This window comes from Manis javanica, chromosome 2 (assembly GCF_040802235.1).
Source record: "Manis javanica isolate MJ-LG chromosome 2, MJ_LKY, whole genome shotgun sequence".
NCBI lineage: Eukaryota > Metazoa > Chordata > Mammalia > Pholidota > Manidae > Manis > Manis javanica.
Window position 1 is genome coordinate 156,279,892 of NC_133157.1, and position 26,767 is coordinate 156,306,658.

A 26,767-nucleotide genomic window follows, 5' to 3' on the forward strand; every position below is an offset into this window, starting at 1 on the left:
ATATTTACCATTATGATTACTTACTAAGTTTTTTCATTAAACTGTGTAATCAAATATTGAATGTGTGTTTTAATTCACAGTATTTCCTTTTAATATTCTTTTATCCAAAGAAAAAATTTTGCACTTGAAAATTAAGAATTCCTTTGGAGTAGTAACTATAATTTTGTGATTATTTTCACTACTGTATTTTTCCTTCTGAAGAAATATGCCTTTGTTTTAAGAGGAATCAGGATTAATTTTCAATTTATTTCTTTAGAACGGCAGCAAAATAACTGAGTTTTGTGTTATGGTTGCTAATAGAGGAGACTGTCAGGAGTATTACTGAACTTTTATAATATATACTAACTGACAAAATGTAATGCAAAGTTAAACTAATTTCAGATGGCCAGTTATCATTTGGGGTTTATACTAAAACATATTTTTCAGAACAAAAAATGGATATACTGTTTCCAAAATGAGTAAAGAGACTTTCAGTCATGGCTATAGAGGCCAAATATTTGATATAGCCCGTTCCCATTGTTCATTCTAGCTTCCAATTCGAGGAAACTCAGAGCCCCAAAAAGCAATATTCCAGAAGTCACTGTTTAAGTGTATTGGAATGCCTACTAACAGAATACACTGCAGGTCCTGCAGGAGAAACCAAGATCTTACCCACTGCTACTGAAGGTGCCCTGTTCACTTTCACAAGCAGACTTTACAAAATAGAAAGAGGTGAAAAAGCCACAATTTGCTGATCCTCTGCTATATTCCTGGCACAGATGTCTCGTGTATATTCTGAATAACTTAATACTAAAAGACCGTTGCTTAACTCAAAGGCAAATGAGTACTTAAATCTTTTTTTCCTGCTAAACTAATAGAAAACAATAGTGGTAAATTTTTCATGTCATCTCAGTATATATGTAGGTTTTGTATGTGAGAAAATGTGTTCTGAAAATACATTTTAGTCATATGGGATTTCTTATCAAGAAAGTTACATTCTGTAATAACTAATAAGGAATTGTTCTTTGGCTAGAAATGACAATTGTTTATGAGTTGTCAAGGGAAAATTTATGGGAAAAAACATAAAACAGATGGAATGTTTGAAAGTCATGCTTTTAATATGTGTGAACTCAGCTTATGAAAAGAAAAATTACTTGGGTGAAGAATGCACAGACCCACATATGGTCTATAATTAGACCCTTTTCCTTCTTATTGATGCTTGTGGACACCAAGATGAAATGAGTGATGAGCTATCAGAGGTATGGAGATAGATCTAAAAAGATAAAAACTATGCTGGGCATTTATTATTGAAATCTCAAGAAATTTCAACATATTTGGGGAACTTTTTTATGAAAGTGGATAAAATGTTATAAATATCAATTATAATTTACTAACAGCTAGCAAACTGTGAATGTAGCTACTGATTATTCATCACTTCAAGTTTACAGTTTGGATTTTTTGACATTTTGAGAAGACTGTCATTTTCTCATTCCTTTTTGATCCAGTCCTGAAAACTGAATTATGGATTTCTGCCCTCAGGGCCCCGTTCTGATCATGAGTACTTTGTTGCTAACTAACTGAACTTTGAATGATTCTCAGATTTGGGAAGTCTACTGAAAAGAGAGGAGAGTCAGTTGATTTCCTTGGTTCCTTGGGGGCATGGTATCCCTGTGTCCACGCTCTGATGAGGCAGAATGAATGACAAGGTTCTCAGTGTGTTTACTTCAGGGCAGACCTGCGGTCTTCCACTACTGCTGAGACAAACAATCCTCTACTACAAATCCAGCCTTCCTGGAGAATTCTTTATTCTCTATAGTTTAAGGTGATTTTTTTGTAGACTCCATCTTGATCTAAAGGGATCTGTTTTATTATTCTTTTACATGAGATAATTGTATATCTAGCTAAATCATTACCAAGTTACATAGCAGTAATAATCTGGGTATAAAAAATGTGAAAGAAGAAATGTCCTGTTTTGCCATCACTGTAGGACTCCTGGTATGAGCTGATGAAGGAATTTTCAGATGTTGTGTGTATCTTGTAAACCTCTCTTATTTACACATAGTTGGATAATCAATTCAGGTTATGTGGAATAAACTTTGCACATGGATACTAAATAAAATGTTTCACTGCGATCACTTAATGCTCTTCTTGCTTAATGTCTTTGGTTTCTTTTTCCTTTCTAGAGATAAAGATTACCATTTAAGAACCTACAAATCTGTGGTTATGGCCAACAAACTGATAGACTGGTTAATTGCACAGGTAAACAGACATATAAAAGTTGCTGAGCTACATTCACTGCAGCTTTAAACTTTGAGGTGGTTTGGGTACTTTTTTAAAAAAAAAATCCTAGCTTGCAGATGAGGTACAGTGAAATAACTTAGGCAAGTTCATATGGCTAGTATGAAACAGTTAGGATTTGAACCTGGATCATCTGACTTCAGAATCTTCAAACTTAATTTTTATACATATTATCGTTCAAAAGGAAGATGTTCCTATTTTAAAAATACCAGCTGAAATCCATCAAAAAAATAAAGTGTAATTGGAATATCACTGAAGAATAGCTGGGCACGTACACTAATTTTTTTTGCTTTTTTTGTTCACTAATTTGTTATAAAGTATCTGTTTATTAGTCCTAGGAGTTTTCCTAATCTCCCTGTTCCTTTTTCTCTGTTAGATAATAACTGTGCTTTGATCATATGAGCCTTAGTATCTATCTTTATACACTTTAAATAAGAAAGTTGAAAGTTGTCGTATTGTTTGTCTGCTTCTGAGAATGGGGACTGACAACTGCTATTGAGAAAATTTATTTGCAAATCAGGGCATCTAGCCTATCATAATAGATATTCAAATATAAATTTATTTAAATGTTTTTTCATACTAGGTCAACTAATAAATTATCAAATATTTCCCTTTGATTAGAGAAAAGGCTAAGAAAACCGATATCCACTTTGATAGAACTTACTATTTTGGGGAAGGGGATATTGCTTGATTGAAATGCTATCATGTCTGGATATTTGAGTCAAGTTTTACTTTTCTGTTATTAAAGCCTATTTCCTTTGTTACAAGTGGATAATAACATTCCTTTGTTATAAGTGGATAATAATCATAAAAATACTCATTTTTTGTTTCAAGTATTAATGTTTAATTCACCATTTGATTCATCTGTGCACATAATTTTTGAGGTTTTTAGTATTAAATATTGATTTCTAGATTACCCAATTTTTTTCCTTTTTAATAATTTTTTGAGATACATATAGTAAAATGCATAGATCTTAACATACAGTTCCATACTAGGCTACCCAATGTTTATCCAAATAGTCAATGGTGTATCCAAATGGACCACCTATTTTTGAACTTTATAGCACTTAAATTTATTCTGTTTATAGAAGTGAAAATTTTAGATTAAACTAAAAATTACCTTTACATAAAACACTAATGCATACATTTAGTGGGGTTACTAGTGTCAGAGCCTTTTATAAAACTATGGCCCATATATGTCATTGGAATTGATTCTGTACTCCGTATCAGAGTTGGAATTTCACATAGACAGTATGATGATGCAAATTTCACATGAACTGTACTATACACTGATTATGTGAGGAAACTGAAGAAAAATTTTTAAAGCAAAAGCTGGCACTGAAAATATTTAAAGTGCTGACTTGGAAGGTCAGTTATCAGTTTTTTAAAAAAATTTCTTTTTAGCAATTTTGCTTTCCAAATGTGAGCAGTAGCAGAATAGAATAAGCTGCTCAAAAAGTGGGCCAAGTTGCAATTTTTTCCCCAGGTTTTCTTAATAGTCTGTTATGACATCTGTAAAAATTATACATAGTAGAAATTACAAAGGACTCAGGTCACCTGATGTTTGATGACAGCTGTGCTAATAAGCAGTTATGCAAACTTGGACGTCACTTAATCTCTCTAGATTTTATTTTCACAATTGTTTACTAATTACTGGAGTGGCTGTATATCCCATCTCTTCTCTGTCACTCAAACTTTCTGTATAAAACTATCCAAATGTAAGGATCAGACATGATTAACTCTTATTGCTTAGCTTCAGATTAGGACAAAATGGGATAGCTTTGAGGAGGAAGACATGGTCATGGAATAACGAAGAGAATGATAAAATCTTAATCTAATATGGACAAGAGAGTTTTTTAAAAAACAAGGGTCTCTTCTCTCCAAGACCCTCAAGTGATAAAAAAATTTAATTTCTAGTGTTGACCAGGATACTGAATTTATTTGGACAGCTTCAGAGGAAAGAATACAGAGCTGGCTCCAAAATGATGGTCTATATATTATTTGGAGGATATTCTAGATCGGACAGCTCTTTTCTTATTCTGCAGTATACTCCATGATATTATTTTGGTAAACATGATGACAGTTGTTTTCTTCTAAATACATTTTTCACTGCTTTTGTGCTGCTTAGTCTCGTATTCATGAGTTATGATGAAGTGACTTATTCCATGCAGTTAACTCCTTATGTGATAAATGCGCTAGTGTACCAGTAAGTCATTTACTTCACATAGGTTGTGATTTGTTTATGGGTCAGTCATAGTTTATAATTAATCATATCTTCCTTCCTCACACTCAAAACTGTTTTAGTTGTGTCTTTTTAGAATGCACATCAGCTCTATGTGGCACAAGTAGCATTTTTAAAAGGCATATGATACCAACCCATTTTAACTCATACTTTTTACACTATTATATGCAATAAAATGTCAGTGGCCAGTGTAATCAAATGTCAGTTATTAGTATATAAGCTCTTATTGTGAGTTTAACATTTAAGCAATATTTAAATAACATTTAAGCAAGTGTCTGATGATTAAAATAAACCAACAAAACAGGAAGTAGGCATAGTTCCTGCTTTCAAGGGTATGTTAGTTGGGCTAATTTTTATGTATCCTCTAAGATTCTGCTCCGGCATCATCTTTCTGGAAGCTTCTCAGGGCCCTGCAGACTGAGCTCAGGGTTTTCTGTGGCTAGTTCCCTGGGTATATCTGTCTTATCAAATTCCATATTACATTGAAACTGCCCTAGACATCATGTTTCCTGGGTCAGGGACCTATTAAACCTACTACTGGTGCCTAGTGTAAGGCCTGATTGAGAATACTGATCAAATTGAACCATCCCATATGGTATGACCAAGTCCTTCACCAGTTTCAAATTACTTGAGGGCAGGGAAGTGTTTTATGTTTGACTGTTTTACTGTACTATCTCTAGTGCTTGGCACACTACAAGGCAGAAAAAAAAGTATCTTTTGAGAATGCATAGCAGTTTATTTAACAGCTAGATTTTGTATAGGGTACAGACGTGTTGTCCACAGACACAGACTGTAAACGCTGTGTTAGCAGAAGGGTCCTTGAAGTTGACTCAGCATGAGATGGGACTTGTCTTGGTCCTTGATAGACAGATAAGTAGAATTTAAATGGATGGAGAGTAAAGAGGAGAGCACTGCAGGTGTGAATGATTACGTGAATGGAAGCAAGGATGAAAATAAACACAGAGTTCAGGCAACAGTAGGGGGTCAACTTGACTAGAGCCAATATGTGGGTCTTTGGAAAGTGAAGCTAGAGATGCTGAATGAGACTAGGATATGGAAGGCCTTGAATGCCCAGGAGAAAATTTTGATATTTTATGGTTATAAAAAGGAGAGTCTGTTTAAAATCTTGGGACATGAAGTTCCTGTGTAAGAAAGTTTAATTATATACCTTTATATATTGGATAAAGTATAGGGAAAAAAAGTAATTTAGAAGTGAGATGAGGGGCCCTAGATTAGGATATTAGTATAGAAAAGAAATAGAAGCAGAAGGAGGAGAGATTTCATAGAGGACCTAAGTGCTAAAGAAAAGAGTAGGAAAAAGTAAGCTAATATGTGAGAAAGCACTTCTTAAACTGTAAAACATGCAACTGTAAGGTTATAAACACACATATGCATATATACACAGACATATTTGTGTATCTATTGCTCTTTTAGATTCCATTATACGATCTGATCGTTTTTTTAGCAAGATAGTGCAAGAAAAGCTTGCATTTACTGGCTCCAAACAATTTACTCCTAAAGTCTTACAAGTCACCCCAGGTTAGTAGGTTTCTTTAGGGTTTCTTAAAGAGCAAGGTCATTTGGTGGTAGGGAAGTGGCAGCAGAGAGCATGCTTAATGACTTTTACTTATTTTATTTGGTGTGTTTTGAATATATAGCTTATTTCCTTGATGTGCAATTGGTATACAAGATCAAAGAAGTAAGAGAAAGGAATAATTTGTGGTGGCAATAAATTCTTTTGTTACTTGTATATTTTCATGTGTATTAAAGTATGGTTTTTCTCAAGAAATATTAAATCTTTGTTTTTCACTTAATGTCCAAAGATGTTGTCATAATCAAGTGAATGTTTTATAACAGTTTGGTGCATTGGGCTTATGAAAGTAATACATGCCATAATATATGAATAGCTTTATCAACACAGTGCTGAGGATGTCAAATCTAGTACAGACACAACAAAGCCTTTGGTGGCCTATTAACTTGTTCAGTGCTTTTGCGGTTAACAGGGGGATTGCCGCACCAGAGAAGAGGCAATGATATTTGGCGTTGGACTCTGTGACAATGGATTTATGCACCATGGTAGGGGTTTTTACTCTGGAAGCTTACAGATGAATCTCACTGTTTTGTTTTTGTTAGAACACTGCAGTCTCTCAATGTCCCAGTAAAGTCGTTTAAAGATGAACTGGCGAGACTGTCTGGGTCTTGCCATGTGTCTGTGTTGGTTCACCATATCTGCACTCAATTTGACTGTTGGTGCCATTCCTGTTACTTCTCTTCTAGTATTCTAGATGAATATCAGGAGAGCAAAGGCTTGAACTAGCAGTTTAAAAAAATATATAGCTTGTATACCTCTGTGAAACTATTTTAGATCAGACTCATGGTTTTTTTGAATGCCAGTATATATTAAAATGATTAAATGAGAGCATATATGGTTGAATATTTATTGTTACTTTTAGAAAAATGCTTTGATAATTCAGAAAAAAATAAGTAAATCTCTGGTATATAAACAGAAAAATCTGTTTCTTTTTGGATGCTAATTAAAGATTGATTTTCTTTCTTCCTTGATGACTTCGTTTCCCTTAAATTTATAAAAGTAATGAGACTTAGTTTTCCCTTTCTATTTGTACCATCTTACAGGTTCCTTTGGATCTCTGATATATAGGACACAATCTCTTTTCACTGTTAATATATATATGTATAAACACATACAAGTTATTTGTCAGTTACTTTTAGAAGCTTGTTAACCTTTTATGAAGAAAGAAGTATAGCAAAAGTTACAGCAATTTTGGGAGCGTCTTTGGTTATCATATATTCCTTGCTAATTGCATTCCCTTCCACTGTCCTTTGAACACTGTATGAGTTTTGATAGAGAAATATCAGTCCCTGAGCAAACTGAGTGGAAGAAATGACATCATAGGAGTTAAAACTATAATGTCAAGCTGAAATCCTTAAAAAGTTCTGATTATTTTTCTCTTTAAATTAAAGCACCAACAAGCAGTAATTTTATCTAAATGTTTATTTTAAAATACTGAGTTACAATCAAGTTTTCCCTACAAAAGTCTCTGTCAGTAAAGCACAGCCAGCTCACCTCATGCCTGGCCTTATTGATGTCCCCTCTTGCTCCTTTTAGACAGACTATTTGGTGGAGAAAACACAGGTAGCAAGTACACCATGTGAGTTTTGGAAAACTTCTTAGGTCATGTAGATAAGACCGAACTCAATCTCAAATATATCCTCATTTCTGTTGTCAGCTATGACTTATGTTACTTCTTAATTTGCAGCTGATAGTTTCATTTGTTAACTCATGTTGCCAGCTAGTCTTCCATCCATAGATCAACATGTACATCCGTTTGGTTTGGTCAACAATTATTTGGAATTCTGAAAAATAATGAATATGGTAATGATCATTTTTGATTGCCAGGTTTTTGACAATTATTACCTCATTTTAGTTTCACAAAACTTTATAAGGAAGGCTTTATTGCCCCCATTTTACAATTGAGGAAACTGATATTCAAAGAGTTTAAGTAACTTTCCCAGTGTTATACCCAGAATCAGTCCCAGACTTGGAAGTTAAACTTAGGTCTGTCTCATCGTAAAGCCTGACTTTCTACTGTGCCATAAAATCACTATCTTCCCTTTAGCTCCCTACCTCAGTGAGTCAGCCTGTCCCAACAAGTGCATTCCTAGGTATGTTAGATACATAGAAACAGAGAAGAATTCTCTTTTAAAACATTTTAAGAACTGTCAGGATTTCACTGACTACAAATAGTTTCTATCAGCATTTAGTCTTATTTTTATAAAGGCTAACATAATATAAACCTTATATTAGTAGGGCATGCCAGGAATGTAGGGACTTTGGAAGAAAATATTAATGTTCACATGAAAGGGAAAACTGACCTTTGCAGAAATAAGATTAATTGAGAATAATGTTTTTGTACAGAAAAGAAATAGAGAGTGGAAACTAAAATCATGTTTCACCCAGAAGACACATTTCTGGTTTGAAGTGTTGGAACAAGAATGACCATGCTGGGAGTTAATCACACACATAAGGGCAGCTTCACCCAGTTGAGTTTTCCAATAATTGTGCAGCATATTAAAAACATACAATGTTACATACAAATTCAGAACTCTGTAGGTTTCTATGTTTTAGATTCCATGCATTTTTGGATTCAATATAATCTTTTATTTAAATTTGGATTTTAATCTGGAAAGTGACAGATTTGGTTAAGTTTATAAAGTTTAACATTCAAAAAATACTTTGTTTTAAAAATTCAAAATCCTTAGGTAACAGCAGTTAAAAGGAAACATCAGATTATAGAAAGAAATAGAAAACTATTGGAGAGATATCTGTCAGTGTAACTTGTTCTAGGAATATAAAATTGAGGTCATGAGACACTACTGAATGGTATCAGTATAGAAAATGAGTTTGATTTTCAGATTAATTGAAACAATTTGAATTTCTCTCTGTTTCTGTAGTCCTTGAAAAAAGTGAATTCAAAGATGAACCCCTACTTTTCCGTTTTTTTGCGGATGAGGAAATGGAAGGATCAAATATGAAACACCGACTTATGAAACATGATTTAAAAGTTGTAGAAAATGTTATAGCTAAATCATTATTGGTAAGTTTTTTAATGTTATATAAGTTTTCTTCTTGATTAGACATTAGCAGGAGATTGCATAAGTGTGTTTGATGGTGATGCGTATTATTTCAGTCTGTTTGATTAGTAACTTTTTTTGGTAGTTGCTGTATTAATAATGCTAATAATTTGCATTTCAGATTAAATCCAATGAAGGCAGCTACGGTTTTGGGTTAGAAGACAAAAATAAAGTTCCAATAATTAAGTTGGTAGAAAAGGGGTCTAATGCTGAGGTATGTAAATAAGCATTTTTATTTAAATTTGTTGTCCATGACATACAAATATGAAAGCTTTAAATTGAAATCAGCCTTTAAGTAATTTTTTTTGAAAATAACATTTATGAATATTTTCATTCTGAGGTTTACCAACTACTTTTGGGATTTGTGACAGAGTCCATGTCTGAGTACTCCAGGATGGTTGAGGGAGGCAGAGATCTATAGCTATGAACTTCTTGACCTCAAGGGAGGCCAAACAGCTCACTCCATGTCCCTGGGACTTCCCTGTTCCCTAGTTCTAGCCTGGAAACTTGTGGAGACTGCATAGGTAGTATGTATTCCATATGGTTCTTCCATTAAATCAGGGGCTCTGTCTTTTATGTTCCTATTACTTTTGACTGTCAAATTAATACAGTACCATCAGTAAAGTACATGATTTGATGCATCTTCTCATTGGGTTAACACTGATTGATGCTCTCTCACCTCACCAGCTTTCAAACCAAGGAGTCTCCTGATCATTCCTTCAGAAATACTTAGTACTTATTGTATTCTAGGCAGGGTTCTAGGCTCTGGGAATTCCACAATGAACAAAATAGAATTCCTGTCCTATGGAGTCTACCTCTCAAGTTATATCCCAAGTACATCAGATTTCAGGTATTCTCACTTTTCTGCCTTGCTTGTAAGATGTTTAATCCTCAAGCAAACTTCTCGATATATAAATCTATAATAAAGAATGTGAGAATGGAGTATGGATTTTAACTTTGAACCTATTTAAAGTTAGTAGTAAACTGTCACCTTGGTTCCAGACCATTCCTTTCTCCTGCCCTGGAGATGCATATGCTATGGCAGGCTGGCAGTGCATGTTTGGTGGTCATCGATGTCTTTGTAGAGATTGAAACTCTGTGAGTTAATTGAAGATAGATGGAAAACATACTAAAAAAAAATTAATCTTGGGTTTGACTGTAGTTAAAAGGATGAAATAAGAAACAGAACTATAAAAATACAACACTATAAAGGGTCATAGGAGGAGTACAATGTTAAGTTACGGAGGGAGAGGGGAGAATTTCAGTAGAGATGGGTGATCATATTTAAAACTAGATTAAAGAGCATAAGTGTGTTATTTCACCCAGAGTTCTGTTTTAGTGAAGTTGTATAAAAACATTGCAGATGTGTTACATATTAAAATCTGTAAGTTCTATACCTTTTCAGATTTTAATTTTATGAAAAAAGAGACTCTATATTAAAAACATAGTTGGAATTTTTTTTTGCTCTTTCTCTCTTATAGATGGCTGGCATGGAAGTTGGGAAAAAGATTTTTGCTATTAATGGTGACCTGGTTTTTATGAGACCTTTCAATGAAGTGGATTGCTTCCTGAAATCATGTTTAAACAGCAGAAAACCTCTAAGAGTTCTTGTGAGCACAAAGCCAAGGGAGTAAGTTGTATGATTTATGTGAGATTTTTTAAAAATTGTATGTGTGTGAATAAAATAGAAAGTTAACTAAGTAAATGTCTAGAATTACGCATTTCATTGTTTGGAAAGCTTAAACCTCACAAGTATCACTATTACTAGTCCTTAGATGATGGGGAAAACTACATTGCTTATGATAATAAAATGCTTGCTACCCAAATCAGGTACTTGCAGCAGAAATACTACTTTCCTTTTGCTGCCCAAATTTTTCTGGACTGGGTTGGGTTGAGTTTGATTATAAGTGAAGAAAACTAGTAAACACTTTATAATAAAGATTTGTATTCCTGCATGTTCAGCTTCAAGAATTTCAGGGACTATGAGTTGATTAGACACCATTTATATGGTGTTTTCAAATGGTTTTTTAACAGTATTTTATGGTGTTATTAAATGATCCTAGGAGATGAGATCAAGACTTGGTGAAAGACACTTCCATGTTTCCGTGTACTTAGTAATATGTCCATTCTTGTGAAAAAATAGGTCTATTTAGCTATCTATCTATCTACCTATGATTAGGAAAAAAGCTCATGTTTAGTATAAGAAATTTGGAGAATACAGATTTTAAAATTATAAAATTTTTTCCTACAGTCATACATTTTCCCAACAAACCTATCATTTATAAACAATCATTGTTATTTTTTTGAAATTCATTGTTAGTTGACTTTTTAAAGTATTGACACACATATATACAGTCATATATTTAGAAAATGGTATCATGTTTAATGACTTTTTAAAAAGAAATTAACAAGATATAGATGTACTTGGAAGATACTGACTTTTCTTCTGCAAATTATTGATTTTAGTGTTCCCTTATCAGGTTTCCAAGATTTACTTAGCCAATTAATTAATCTAGATAATGCATAGAAAGTGCTTAGCATAAGGTTAATATACTATGATTATATCAAAATTACTGTTTACAATGTACTTACATTATTTATCAATAGTGATAAACAACTTCCTTAGTTTTAAGGTAAATGAAGGTTACCACTTCTTGAATAAGAAGGCTTATTTTAGTTACTTAAGAAAACATGCTAAGTATGTACGGTATAGTAGTCTTCAGTATATATATAGTGTGTGTGTGTGTATATAGTATATATAGTACCAGTATATATAGTACCATTGCACTATTTGAATTGCATTGTAATGGGTAAGATTCTGCAGTACTAAGTCATTGAGATAGATGCTTTAGCTTCTACCAACAGCTTACCCAAGGGTTCTCAAAGAGTGAGTGTCACTCATTAAAGTTACTGATTTAGGAAGACTTTGGGCCACAGGGCAGCAAATAACCATCACGATGTCATCTCTCTAAAGCTAATTGTGGTCTGTTGCTCCATTTTGCCCAACCCTTGCTAGGATAAGGCTAATCTAGTTGTCTCCTGCTGGACATTGTGAGGACATTTAAACAGGAAAGGAGAGGATGGGCTGGAAAGGACTAAGGAAGCAGTATTCCAAAGCAGTCATTAGTCAACATGGCCCCTTGCTCCCTGAGGAAGCCCTGCTAAGACTGTTTCACTGTTCGTAGACATTTCAGCCTAAGAGCACTTAGAAGTTATCAGTGTCAGAACTAAACAGATAGGGGCAAATCCTCCATCCTAGAACTAGTGGCTGGATGAGCAGGGTTGGAACTGTGTCTTCCCTTGATATCTGTTGCACAGTATCTGGAACCTGACATTTCGGGTCCAGGTCAAGCCTGTCCTCCACTCGCTTGCTATTGATTGCTTGAACATCTTCATCCATAAAAAATGGATGTGCCTGTGTCACAGAGCTGCCGAGAACTGAAAATAAATCTAGATTTGTAAGAACTTAGTGATGTGTGCTCCAGTGATGTTCTCTCTGATGCTTATCTGTTCTCCCATTTCATTTTTTTCATTGCTTCTTTATTACATCAAGAACATATTTTACATTGTATTTCAAAATTGTTTTTAGGCTGGAGTACTCATTTTTTCCCTCTTTTAATTTGTTTGAAATCTATAACCTTTCCATTATGTTCTTCTCATGTACAAGTCTTTTAAATCACTTATTTTTTTTTTTTACAATAGCTGCTTATGATTTATATAATGTCTTGTTTGGGAGGAAAAAAAGGCAAAAATATGAGAGGAAAACAATGGGATTTTTCTTTTGAGTCTAGCTGTGTTTTACACTTGAAAACATCAAGGAATTTTTCAAAAGACTTTGTAGTAATTTACTGTATCTTCTACAGGAAACAGAGCATTCCTCTTGTGCAAATTTTATTCTTCTTTTAATAGTCAACATAGTGATCTCAGCAGGAGAAGATGTTTTCTGAAGATCATTATATGAAGAGAGTTTCAATATTATGACGAAAAAGCATCTCATGGTGTTCTGTAAAAATTTTGTTAAGAAAAATATAATAGCCTTCCTGAAGATTAGAGTAGAGTCAACCTTCAGGAGCAATGTTAGGAGGATTGAGGACCTTGCTCAGAAAGAATTATAAGGCCACTGTCAATTCCTCACAATCTGAAAGCAACAATAATTCACCATAGCTGGAAAGCTCCAAGTTACTTAGCAAAAGTGAACTCTCATTCATAATATATAAAAGCATAAGCGATCTCTACTTTTTGTTTCATGCTCACGAAATATGTTTATGCCCTTTTCTTGTCCTTAGTTATTTTCCATTTTCAAGGGTATTTTTGACAGTCCATAGTTACAAGATGGTAGTCAAAGGAAGCAGATACAACAACCTTGTTTAACTAAAAGTATTTAATTAAGAATAGGGATAAATTAGTTCTGTGACCTTTATCCTACCAATATGCAGATCACTTCATAGGGCATAACCTAATTTATAATAATACTTTTAAGGTTCCCAACAACAGGCAATTTTCATTTCTATCTGAATGCCGGATACCTGTCTGGGTTATATTTTAGATGGCAGTGCTGGCCTCTGCCTTCAGGCCTAAACGCAGTATAAGACTTTCTTGAGTGTTCTAAGCACCAACTGCTTCAACAGCTATTTCATAAACTGCAAATTAAGTGCTGTTCTACCAAACTTCTACCACATTAGACTGTCTAATGTGTCCTTAAAATGCTGCTGGCATTTATTTCATGATTAATTCATTACCTTTTAGAAAATACTTTTGTTTCTTGGGCATCAAGGGCTATCCATCAAAATTTTGCATTGTATTCACTTCTCTTTGCTTTCCACTGTAATTTATTATATTCATTATTATTGTTAGGATGTTCTGTCTTATCTCATGTCCTCTGCTTTCCAATGTTGCTATCTGGTCTCTGGCGTCCTTCTGAGAAGTAGCTCATTTTTTTAGTGCCAAATTGGACATCCCTCACTGGCTTGCCGTGACAGCTTACTCCAGTTCTCCATCCCTTCATTTCCATTCTGTGGGGATTCAATGAAAACACTTCCTTTCTTATTCAGGCTTACCTTTTGATGTGTTATTCTTTTAAACCTTTCTCTGAATAAATACTAAAGGTAATCATACTCTTAATATGTTTGACATATTAAGTGTTTGGCAGATCTGTTCTTTATAACTAGCTCTTTGTAGTTGTTTGGTGAAGTTTCCAACAGGTAGAAGTGTTTTGACTCTGTGCTTCTTTTATATTAATCTGTGTGTAACAAAGAAATTACACAGTGCCCTAATGGTATTTTTGTAACAGCAAACTAAGGAGAGATGCTACCATTTTATTAAGTGCCTACATAATTCATAGCACATGCAGGCAATTTACCAAAGCTATCTTATTTAATATCTGCTAACATCCTGCAAAACAAATTTGAACATTATCGTCTTTCTGTGGAAATTCAGGCTCAGAGAAGTTAAGTAGTTCATCCAAGTTTTTACAACTACCAAGTGACCAAATGAGGATGCAAAACTAGGTTTGTCTGACTGTCTGACTGCCCCGCCGCCCAACTCCCCAAGCCTGTTCCTTATGCAGTGACTGTTCAGTTGAGCAACTCTGTACAACGTGCCTGTGAGGGCCCTTGTGAGGGTGCCTGCCATGTCGGTCACTGGCTAGGATTTAGCCAGGTGTCTTTCACATAGTAGACTCTTGATATGCATTTATTGAAAGAATGAATAAAGGGGTGAACAACGGTTGTAACCAATTGTATAGCATTTTAACATCATCTTACCTATTTTCTGATTGACATTAGGACAGTAAAAATCCCAGATTCAGCAGAAGGACTTGGATTCCAGATCCGAGGATATGGCCCATCAGTTGTGCATGCAGTAGGAAGAGGTGAGAAATTCATCCTTTCCAGCATGTTGGAGATTTTGTGCTATGCAACAATATGCTTAAAATGTGCATTGTCTAGTTATTACGACTTTTCTCCATCATGTTCTTACCTTATTAGCTTAATGGTAACTCACTCCTAATATAATTTTTAAAACTCTTAAACATTGTAAGGTATATTTAACATTGTTAAAAACTTACAAGAGAATGTTGTCTCCCAGTGTCACTTTTGTGCTTGTTTCAGTTTAGCTAAAGGATATAATAATTTTAAGGTTGTCTATTTGTATTTTTCTCTGAGGGCAAAAAGTGATATTTTTATCAGTAATTCAAAGAAGTGAGTTTTCAGGTATAAGAATGATCTGTATGTTTTATAGCTTGTTGATATATGATTTATTCAAGTAGTTCTATAAGCCATAAAATATGTTTTTAATTAAATAATTTTAGTGACTGACAACTTGTGTTAATACTTTACTCTTTTTATTGGATAGGCAAATCTACCATTGATGTCATTTGTCATCATATATATTTTAAAATTTTATAATGATAGTAGTAATTTAAGATCCCACATGGCTAAACATAGCAAATAACTTGCTGCTATATCAAATGTCACTATAATAAGCACAAGAGGTTGTGTGTTTGCCTTAACAAGAAACATACATGTTTTTATTACTAAGAAGTGTAAAATATAAAGCATCTTAATAAGATCACCTGAATAGCAGACTGGAAAAATTTGAGAGGGCACTGCTATCAGGATCAAATTTATTCAAGACCCTTATTGGATTATAAAATTGCTTTCATTAGTGTATGTATGATAAAAATCTTACTTCAAAATCTTGTCTTTTCACTTAGATTTTTAAAACATTGTAGGGTAATATACATTTAACACATTTCCAATAACTCATTCATCTTACAAAACTGAAATGGGATACATTTCATACCAAAATGGGGTGGTTGGTACATCAAACACATTCTTTGTTTTTGATAAACCAAAAAGGAGTAAGTCAATTTATCAGTGTTATGAAAAACTAAAAACCTCAGTGGATGGGGCTGTTCCTCTTTCCCTAGTGCAGTATCGTCTATAAAGAGTAAGGTTCTGTCTTTGGAACATGGTGATAGGGTCACCCAAGTTTGGTTACTATGCTTCCTGCTTCTGAAGAATACAAGACAGAAATGCTTGTGTGCTTTTCCTTTCAGATGTTTGTTAAGTGAAAAGATTATTCTGTGGTTTCCTTTGCACTGTAATGTTGCCATGAGAAAAAGAAACTTCTTTCCCGTTTCTCTTCTTCAGCCCTTTCCCATGGTCACACACTACAGTATATCAATAACTGGATTTCACCTGTGGAATCTAAAATTCCAATATGCTGATTTCTGACTGCTATCTCTTATTTTGGTTTCTTGTCATTTTGATATTCACAGGTTGTTTTTCAGTTCATTTGGAACCTCTGGTCTTTGAATCCTTCTCTTTTTCTCCTGGTCAATTGCTCTCCCCTTCTTCCATTAACCAGCCTTGGTGGGGCTGGTTAAGACCCCGTGGTGGGGCACTTCAGGGGCCACTGCCAGCACTGTCAGGGGCCTTGGTCCTTATTCCTCAGGTGCATTAAGGGCATCTCATTTCAGTTTTGTTATCAACCTAACCACCTTCTTTGCTCTATCTCCAGAGTGTCTAGAAAACACTATCATGGACATGGAATTAGTGTCATCCCAATTCATTATCCTATATTTACTGGTCTGTATTACTACTTTTTTTTTTAATGTACTCAACCTTTAATGCAAAACGAAAACATAAACCAAACATCATAGTAAAGGCCAAATAAATAAATAAAAGCAATGCATTTCAGGAGCACAAGTACATGAGCTTATCAATGCTCCATATTAGTAAAGCAGAAACTCTGAGACAAGAACTTAACAGGAGACCCCAACTCTATATAGCTGTGAATATATAGCTGGGAAGGGGCCCTCCAAATTGGTCCTCATTATGCAAAGAAAGTGTGAGAAAGTGCATCAAAAGAAACCCCTTATAAAGCATAAAAGTTGTAACTCTGCAGTATTTTAAAGGTCTATATTTGTTTTTGACATGTAGGACTCACACATTTTTATGTAGTTAAATTTATCACTATTGTGATAAAAATCATTGTTTTAGGAGTGAGGATATTCTCTACCTCAATCTTAAAAATATTTGCCTGTATTTTCTTATACCTTTTGAAAAATGATTTCCAGTTTTTAACAATTCCATTAGGTCATTTACATTATGTTGTTAAAGTGTGTAGTGTAAGGTAAGGATATAATTTTGTTAACTTTTTACAGAGAAAAATTTTCTACACCATTTTGTTGAATAACCCATGCCTTCTCTACATAATATGCTCAAAGCAGAATCTGGAAAAGGTGATATGCCCATCAAGTCAGGTATTAGTTCAATGTAAGCAGTGATTGGCAGGTAAGGGAAGAAGCAGTAGTATTATGTGGGGGCCATGTTGATACAACCACTCCTCACAGCCTATTACGCTTCCTTCTTCCCACTTCCCTGGACCCTTCAGCCCCTTGGCCACCCTTTGCAGTTTGGCAGATAGAAATAACTATTTTCATCTCCTGGGCCTCCACCAACTCCTAACCCCAAACCATTAGCCCCCAGACCACTTTCCCACACCCTTGTTCACTCAGCCGAGGGAAACATGAGGTAAATAAAATTCTTCTGAAGGAAAACTAGAGCCAAGGGTTAATTCTAGGCAAAACCAATAGCAAAAACCAAAGTCTAGGTAAAAATTTCTTCTTTTGGGCGCCGTGGAAATAAAATACCTAGTTTACATTAGATAGAATGAGAGGCGGTGTTTGGGCACAAAAATCGAAATGGTGCCTAAGAAGTTTAATTGGTGGAAAAGGTAGAGTTATGCAGTTATTTCTTTCTTAAATGATATGTGTCCATATATACGTATGATGATGTCTTAGTCGAGTGGCTTCCGTGAAATATGTAAAGAACCATGCTTTCCTCTCTTTTATATTTGATTCTTTAGAAAAGGTGATTATACTTAAAGTTATGCACTGTAAGAATGCCTAGTCCAAGCATTTGATTTTTTTCTGACACCCTTTTACCCCTCTGCTGGATTTTAATGACATATTTATCCATACAATCAAAATGAGTTCGAATTATTTTTTGACATCTCTTGAGATAACCAAAACTCCCCAGGATGTATCAGAATGGCTGGAAGGTCCTCCTTTGACTGGTGTACAGCGAGGAGCACCTAGTCAGGCACCACCCCTTCCTAAATCCTCACTGCGTCTTAAGAGACCAGCTAGAAAGGCGATTGATGGGGGGACCGAATCCTCCAATTTCCAGGACAGTCTCTTCCCAGAGATTTTCAGGTACATGTGTCCGTCGAGAATCAGAGCAAGAAATCTTGGCTGATGGTCTTCCTTCCAAACTTGAAGTGGAGAAGGTTGCTGGGGGAAATAGTTGAACTTCACAGAAGAGTGCTTCCCTCTTAAGCCACCCACCTGGGTCTTCCCGAGACCTAGAATTACTTCCCACTCTTACACACATCTCTAGCGTTGTTGCCCCAGGGGTCGCCGTGGTCCTGCTCTTGCTCGGGTCCTGTGGGTGTAGGTGCGGACTGCAGAATTAGCGCAGCACCGGAGGCCTCTCTGCCGGCAGGCCTGCACACCACCGCTCTGGCCGGTGTCCCCGGGGCCAGGTGGGCGCCGCGTGGGCGGAGGCGGCCGCCCGCAGGCCCTCGAGGAGCGGCGCCGGGACCTTGTGTGCGCGGCTGGCTCAGCGCACTGCGTGGACGTTTCCTTCTTCGCGTGTGTCCTGAGCCCTGAGCCTGTGTGATGTGTGAGAATAATGCTGAGCCCGATGTGGGGAGCGGTGCTGGGCACGGGGCGCAGGAAGGTGGGTGTGGGCGCGCGCGACCCGCTGTCCCGAGCCGCCAAGCCCGCTGTCCGCGCCGCACAGCAAAGGCCCGGCCGTGCGGCTGCCCCACGCACACACCGCCATGTCTGTTACTACTTTTTATGTGTCTCTGATCAGCTATCTTTTTCTCCTCATACTTGCCTCCTATCTCCCCAGTTGAACTTACTTTTTCACCTCACAGACAAATTCAGGCTGCTAGACGTGGAACCCTCAGAGTCCCTTTTCTGCACATGATGGTGGCTCTGCCCCTATCACCAGCTTTTCTCCCATCCTAGAGGCAGTGGTCTTCTTTTTTCCTTTCTGGAGTCCAAGGTTAATCTCTCTAGAAACGTTCTGGATCCCATTCCCTTCCGATATGTCCTCTGGAGTATTGCAGTGTCACATACCGACTTCCACAATTTTCAACCATTTCTCTTCATTGGATTATTGTAATTTAGGCTATGAACATGTTTGGTTCTTTCCCATTAAAATAAAGAAACAAAACCATCTTAAACTAGAACAGCAAACACAAAACTTTTCCTTCTTCCTTGTTTTCCCTTCTAGATCCTTGCTGCTCAGAGTGTGGTGCACAGACATACAGCTGTGGCACCTGGGAGCTGGTTAGAAATCTAGAATCTTGGGCCCACTGAAGACATACAGGGTCAGAATCAGCATTTTAATGAGATTCCCTGGCAATTTGTATGCAAATTAATAAGAATCATAGCTCTGGAATAATGCTCTAATAATGTTTATTTTTGTCGTGGCTGAACTTTCTGAAATACTGGTGTGTATTTTTGTCTGCACATCTTCATTTCCTATTTGAATTTTGGTCCAGAGTTAGAGACATCTTCTCCCACCTTCCACTCGTGTCTCCAGAGTCCATCTTAAAAGAGTTGTCATGGACTTAATACAATGGATGTGGATAACTCTTGTCTTGAGCTTACTCTGGCTCAGTTTTAAACTGGCTTTTCCTGTTTGCTTAAAATACTCACTTCTTGGTTTCCGAGATGGTGCTTTTCAGATTTTTCTCCTACTCCTCCTCTGCCAGCCCCTTTCATCTATTGACCCCTAAATTGTTGGCACCCTCTTCTCTTCTCTGCCTTCTTGCTCCCCATAAGCAATCATATTGATCCCCTTTGCTGGGGATTTCTGAATCTCTATCTTCAGCCCATTATCTCTTTGCTGAGTTCTGTAATCTAGATCTACATGTTTATTAAACCTCTCCACCTAAATGCCTTTTTGGTACCTTTAAACTCAATATTACGATTGAACTTTTCTGTATTTTGCTCTTTATTTGAAGGACTCCTCATTCAATCGCTGAATCCAGAGGCAGAGGAGCTATCCTGGGGACACCGGCCTCTCCATCAACTCTGTCATCAAACATCACATACTAACGCTACTTTAGATCCAACCTGGAAAAGTGTAGTAGCTGCTTGCTGTGATTTTGATTTTTTACTTAAACCCCAATAATCTGTCCTCTATTTGGGGTGGGGGGTTCGTGTTACTTAAGCTTTGCTTAAAATTCTTAAATATTTTCCCTCTTCTGTGTGTAGTAAGGGTCAAACTCTTTAACTGCGCACCGAGCAGCCGTGGACTTCCCAACTGGCTCTGCTCCTCCCTCCCGGGCTTCTCATCACTCTAAGCTGATAGCACCTGCCGACGTGTTCCCCAACAGCCAGGTTATTGCTTGACTGGGTGCCTTTTTTCAGGCTGTTCTTTCTGTTGGTAATGTCCCCAAGACTGAGTTCAATCCAGGAAAAAAAAACACTTAGTATTTCTGGGAATGAATTTTAGTGAGAAGAAAATATATATGTCTTCTTGAATATAAATTGTGTTCTTCAAGATTTTAATAACTTTCATGGGAGAAATTGCTTACACAGGAAGGCTTTTCTCACATACTTAAGTTTTACAATCATTTATATCAATTCATTGTTTATCAGTGGTACTTTTTAAATGTTGATTTGCTCTGGATATCAAATAGTGATAATTCCAAGATTCTGAAAATCTTAACTCACTGGTTAGGGTATGCCATTTCCATATTGAGATCTATATCTATGCAAATAAATGATAGACAGTTGATGTCATCTGATTAATTTTATTCTCCACAAATTCTCTGGTTCCTGACCCTTTGTACATATCCTGCACTCATATTTTTCTGAGCAAATCCAGTCTATTCATAGTTGCTAACTGACTTGATTTTTTTTTCTTCAGAATTTCTTTCAATGTTGTCATTTAAAAAAGTGAAAGTGAATACTTTTTAATATTTAGGGATTTTGTAGACTATAGAAAGAGAAATCAGGCATATGTTTCTGGCTTTCTCATTTTGTCATTTTACATGCATATTTAAAAAATTAGATTGACTGGACATTTGAAAGGGAAATAGCTGATTAGCATTATAAAGGTCACTTTACAATATCCCTTCAAACTAATTCCTAGGGGGAAGAATCAGTGGGAGAATATTATGTTAACCACGGTTTGAATGGCCAGTTAAAAAGCAGAACAATTTTGAGAGGGCATTGCTCTCAGAAGGAAATTTATCAAGAACACACTAACTAGATCACTATTATATTTTAAAATTACTCTCTTTATTGTATATGTGATAAAGATGAATCTCATTCCTAAAGTTAGTTTTTGGCAATTTTCTTACTTGTATTTGAAGGAACTGTGGCTGCAGCAGCTGGTCTTCACCCTGGGCAGTGTATTATCAAAGTAAATGGAATCAATGTCAGCAAAGAGACACATGCCAGTGTTATTGCACATGTGACAGCTTGCAGGAAATACAGGAGACCAATGAAGGTAAACTGCCCTTCAGCTTATCTAGATCTAACTGCAAACTGGCATAGAGAGCCTAGGGGATAACATAGGATAGTAGTGACTTCCACTTCTAGGTTCACATTGAAGCACAGCATTGTAAATCTCATAATGATTATTTTATCTGCATGGTTAGTTTCAGTCAATTTTGCTGAAATGACCACATTTTATTGTTACAGTATTGTCACTGCTTAAAAAGTGCTTTGGGTTGTTTTCATTGTGATATGAGTTTTTAAATAGCTAATGGTTTATTAAATTGAAATCTAACAGTGAACTGTTTTCTTGACCCTTGTGATTGCTTTAGAATATACAATAGTTATTGTGTGTCTGTGTCTGTATATGTGAATTATAAATGCTTATACTTTTTATTATAAGACTTATGTGAAAAGTTGTGGATTTTATAGGGTCTGTAACTGATTTTTGGCTATATTTATTTAGGTAACTGGATTTAGCTCTTAAAAAAATATACCAAAATGTACTTCTTGTTAATTAAATTTTTAAGCATTTTCCTCTGATTCAAATTTCAAGTGCCATAGAGAAATATAATTAGAATCTTAATTTATAAGCAAAGCTTATTGTGTCATGAGGTCAAGTGAACATTGAGCTTTAAGGGAAGGTTCTTTCAAATTAATCAACTAAATGCAGAAGGGGCTTTAGAGAAGAAGAGGCTTTGTATTTTTTTCTGCCATGCACAGTGAAGTGCTCTTCTGAATTTGAGAATATGACTGTGTCCAAACCAGAAAGGTGAATGGCTATTTTCTTATAAGCCAGGACTGACAGCCTGCAAAATACTGAACCTCCAAGAAAATAGCTCACTAATTTTGCTTACTAATCAAGTCAAAACCAGCACAGCAAACTGGAACATATACCTAGACGCATAGGCTATTCTGGTTGATAGTAGTTTAAAATTTATTGAACTGTATTGAATGAATTTTTTAAAAAGACACTTCTAAAATGATCAAATCTTTACCCTTCTATCAGAGATTTAGTTAAGTAGCCAAACTGGTTTGAGTTTCATTCCTTTGCATTTTCCCTGCCTGCCTTCTTGGAGAGGTGGTGATCAGTGAAATGATTAAGAAAAGCAATAAATGGATGGAAAAGTTCACTAAATGAATAACATGCTCTATCAGGTGTCCATTACCACAAAACAGACTCTCCCAAAACTTAAAGGTTTGAAACGGCAGTGATTGATTCTTTCTCTTAATCCCATGGGTTGACTGTGTGTTTGTCCCTGAGAGGGTACCCACATGGCTGCATTCTGCTGGGAACCGTTGGGCACACAGACCTCCTCCCTGTGGTTCCCTCCAGAGTTCTTCCATGACACCTCCCTTTCCAGTGTTCAGCAGAATTTTCCTCTCTGCACATGGTGCCTGCATTTCAAGAGGGGATATAACAAGCAATCACTCTCTATTTACATCATGCTGGGTAAAATCCCTTTGGAAAAAGCAGATCACATGACCAAGCCCAGGGTCAGTCTAGGAAGGAGTATCACAAAGGTATGAATATTGAAGAATGCAGTTCATTGGAGGCCACCACAAGTTACCAAGATATCTTTGAATGATCAAATGCTAACCAGCATTTTAGTGATGTGTAACAATGTAATAATTAAACACAGTGTGAAGTTAATACAAGAGAAAAATGAATAATGCAAATTATATCACAGTTCATTAGTACAATTCAATTTATCATCAGGAAAAATTTATACTTTATGCTTTAGTATAAAACTTCAAAGTTTATACTATAAAGTAATATAACTTTAAAAGTGTTTACTTGATAGTTATTTCATCTTTCTCATTTATCTAAATAAGACTGGAACTGTTCTTTCAATTAAAATATAGGATGATTTTTGACATGAGAAGACTGAAAGATAGATACATCACTTGGGGATGCAGTGAGATGAAAGATGTTCTTCCAGTTTTTTATTGGTTTCATTTTAAAAAGCACTAACTGTATGAAAATATATATGACTTTTAGGGGAGCATTTAAATGGTTTATATTAATACTAACAGATAATTAAGTTTCTTCAGGAAACTGTCCATCTAACATTTATTTATTTAAAAATGTAATTAATAACTTATTTTAAGATATACTTGAGACATTTAAGTAAGACATTTGGGAAATACATTTTATTTAAAAACATATCTCTGGAAGATAAAATTTCGAGCTTAAAAAAGTCAGTTTGTTAAATAATATGATTGCCATTGACTTTCTATTAGAGTTTGGTGTTGATTTTCTTTCTCTTTCAAGTTTTATTGTTTTTAAATAAAAGCTAGAAGCATAATAAGATTATAACTCTCCCTCTAAAGCAGGTTTATGAATTGGATATGCAATACCTCTGAGGTTTCTTTCTCCCCACCATTTCTAGCAAGATTCCATACAGTGGGTTTATAATAGCATTGAGAGTGCTCAAGAAGACCTTCAAAAATCTAATTCCAAACCCCCTGGAGATGAAGCAGGGGATGCTTTTGACTGCAAAGTAGAAGGTGGGTTCCTTCTTTTCTTCCTCACTTGCTTGTAGTATTCTATTTCAGTGTCCCTCTCCTAGACTCAATTATTGAAAATCTTTTATGTTTAAGCCACATTATTAAGAAAGATGTTATGTCAAAGATATAAGTAATGATAGCTAATAGCTAAGATGTAATAACTGCTACACTTTGCTAGGTACTTTGTTATTTGACATGGATTATCATATAAAGTCATCAAAAAAAGAAAATCTTTTAAAAGTATGATTATCATAATCCTTGTTTTTTGGGAGAAGAAACTGAGGCCTATATAGGTTAAGGGATTTGCCCAGCCTAGTAAGTGGTAGAATGAGGGTTCAAACCCAAATTATAATGTGATTCCTTACTTTGAGCATCACCTGGAGCAAGACAGAGCTGCAGAATTTCAGTCCCACCCCAGAGCTCCTGCATCAGAATCTTCATTTTAACAAGATTGTCTGCACATTAGAAGTTGAAGCCCCACTTTAGAAGGTCAATAGTGCTTTGAAAGTACTTTATTGATTCAAATAACTTTGACTGTATTCTAACATTGACAGTAATAAAAGAAGCAAACTGATGATATGAAAATAAGAAGAGAGAGAGAGATCTTTTGCACAGGACTCGTATCATTTTTTTTCTCAGTGAAGCAACCCAGCAAATTGCTGTATTTAGTGACTTCTTCACCAAGGGTGAAGGGACTGAGACAATTTTACAGTTGTGTTTGCACTTGACAAATATCTTGAATTATTGTTTAAAAACATTTTCACAGAAATCCTTGAATCCTTTTTTACATTTTCTTGATATCTCACTCATATTACTGGTAGATGTCTCTGGACATTTTTATTGTATGAATATGATTCTTCCAAGATTCTATATGGATCGTATGGGGTACTTAGGAAAAGCTGTTCACCTCGCCCCTAACCTCCGCCATCTGGAAGGCCACTTGACCATGGACATTAAATATCAGAACCGTTTCAACCTCATTGGAACAGCAAGGTTGTTTGATACATAGACTCTCTTATTTATTTAAACTAGGACAGATCTCAGGACCTTATCCCGAGGTTCTTATTCCTCATGTAGAGTTAGTTTTTCCTAATCATCATTGGTATCACAGTGAAAGGTAGAGTGGGTTAATAAGATGCTCTGAAAATTGATATCTAACTGTTCCTGGATTTATTTTAAGGTAAACATTATTCTGCTTTTGCCTACTTTATATTTACTGCTTTTGCTATTCTAGAACTTAATTGTCTTAAGTAAACTCATATTCTATTTTTGCTTACTTTAATATTTACTGTTCAGTTTCTCAGCAGCAGTTTCTTGAGATTTTAGGTGTTCTTACACTAGCTGATGGATTATAAGCTAAAAACCTGTAGGATGACATTCCAGATGGAAATATTATTACAGTGAACAATAACAAATTTTCTTAACGAGCTATATCTCCAGAAGATGCTGTTTGGGAAAATTCAGGCAAACTCTCTATTGAAAAAATGGTTATTGCATCTCCTTTCTGATTATTCAGTATGCCTTTACATATTTTTTCTGCTTTGAGAAAATACTCATCCAATGTTTGATGGTGGCTTTAGGAGCCCTGACTTCTGTCATGCATGCTTTTAATGAATAAACATCGAATTGTATATATAATGTTTATATTGGTATACGTAGACATACATATGGTCCATAGATAAAAATGGATGTGCAAAGATAGTACTAGTCATGTTAGAGTGGTGAGATTTGGATCACTCATACATATGTTATTTAAAATGTTCTCAATTTTTAAAATGTTAGGAGGAATAGATGCTTCTAATTTTCAGCACATAAAAATTAGACATCCTTTAAAGACATCTTTAAAAATCATTTGAAGAGACTCAAATTCTTTGAAGAGACTAACAACCCCTTCATTGATTTGCTGAATTAAAATTGTCTTTATTCCAGAGGTAATTGACAAGTTCAACACCATGGCCATAATCGATGGGAAGAAGGAGCACGTGAGTCTGACTGTGGATAATGTCCATCTGGAATATGGTGTTGTGTACGAGTATGACAGCACAGCTGGGATAAAGTGCAATGTGGTGGAGAAGATGATTGAACCCAAAGGTTTCTTCAGCCTCACTGCCAAGGTATAAGTGATCCTGGGAAAACAAGGGACTTGGTTCTAAATAAAGCTACTGAAACCCCTCCACCATCACTATAGAAAATGTGAATAACTATATATATTTCAGCTGTCAGCTCATTCAGTCTTTTCTTCTCCCCATGACTCAGTATGTGTACAGTCTTCCTTTTTATTGATCTGTCTTGGAGCGCAGTGTTAAGTCAGATGGGACTCTTGCCTAGGCAAGTGTTAGTAGATTCAGCAAAGGTTTCTCTACATTTAGTAAGTTTGCTATGTTTGTTAATTCAGTACAGAGAATACATTTCAGATGGTAAGTTAGTCTGCAGATGGAATACATTTTCAGATGGTTATTTCAGTGTTTTTTTTATGTACATAATCCTCTGAGTATTTGAAGTCATGAAATAAATATGTCATAAGAAATGAAAAATTATGTAAGCTTCATGTTTAT

At 35.5% G+C, this 26,767-nt stretch overlaps 1 protein-coding gene across 5 annotated transcripts in view; it reads left to right on the forward strand.

Annotated features, from left to right (window-relative positions):
• Positions 1–26,767, forward strand: part of PREX2 (phosphatidylinositol-3,4,5-trisphosphate dependent Rac exchange factor 2) — a 293,635-nt gene that overhangs the window by 130,062 nt on the left and 136,806 nt on the right. For all 5 annotated transcript variants that reach the window (XM_073229638.1, XM_036998086.2, XM_073229635.1 and 2 more), the window contains 9 exons: positions 2,163–2,238; positions 6,523–6,595; positions 8,993–9,135; positions 9,294–9,386; positions 10,654–10,802; positions 14,956–15,041; positions 21,578–21,714; positions 24,095–24,212; positions 26,142–26,326. In XM_073229638.1, coding sequence (XP_073085739.1) covers positions 2,163–2,238; positions 6,523–6,595; positions 8,993–9,135; positions 9,294–9,386; positions 10,654–10,802; positions 14,956–15,041; positions 21,578–21,714; positions 24,095–24,212; positions 26,142–26,326 — 1,060 coding nt within the window. The remainder of the gene's footprint in view (positions 1–2,162; positions 2,239–6,522; positions 6,596–8,992; positions 9,136–9,293; positions 9,387–10,653; positions 10,803–14,955; positions 15,042–21,577; positions 21,715–24,094; positions 24,213–26,141; positions 26,327–26,767) is intronic.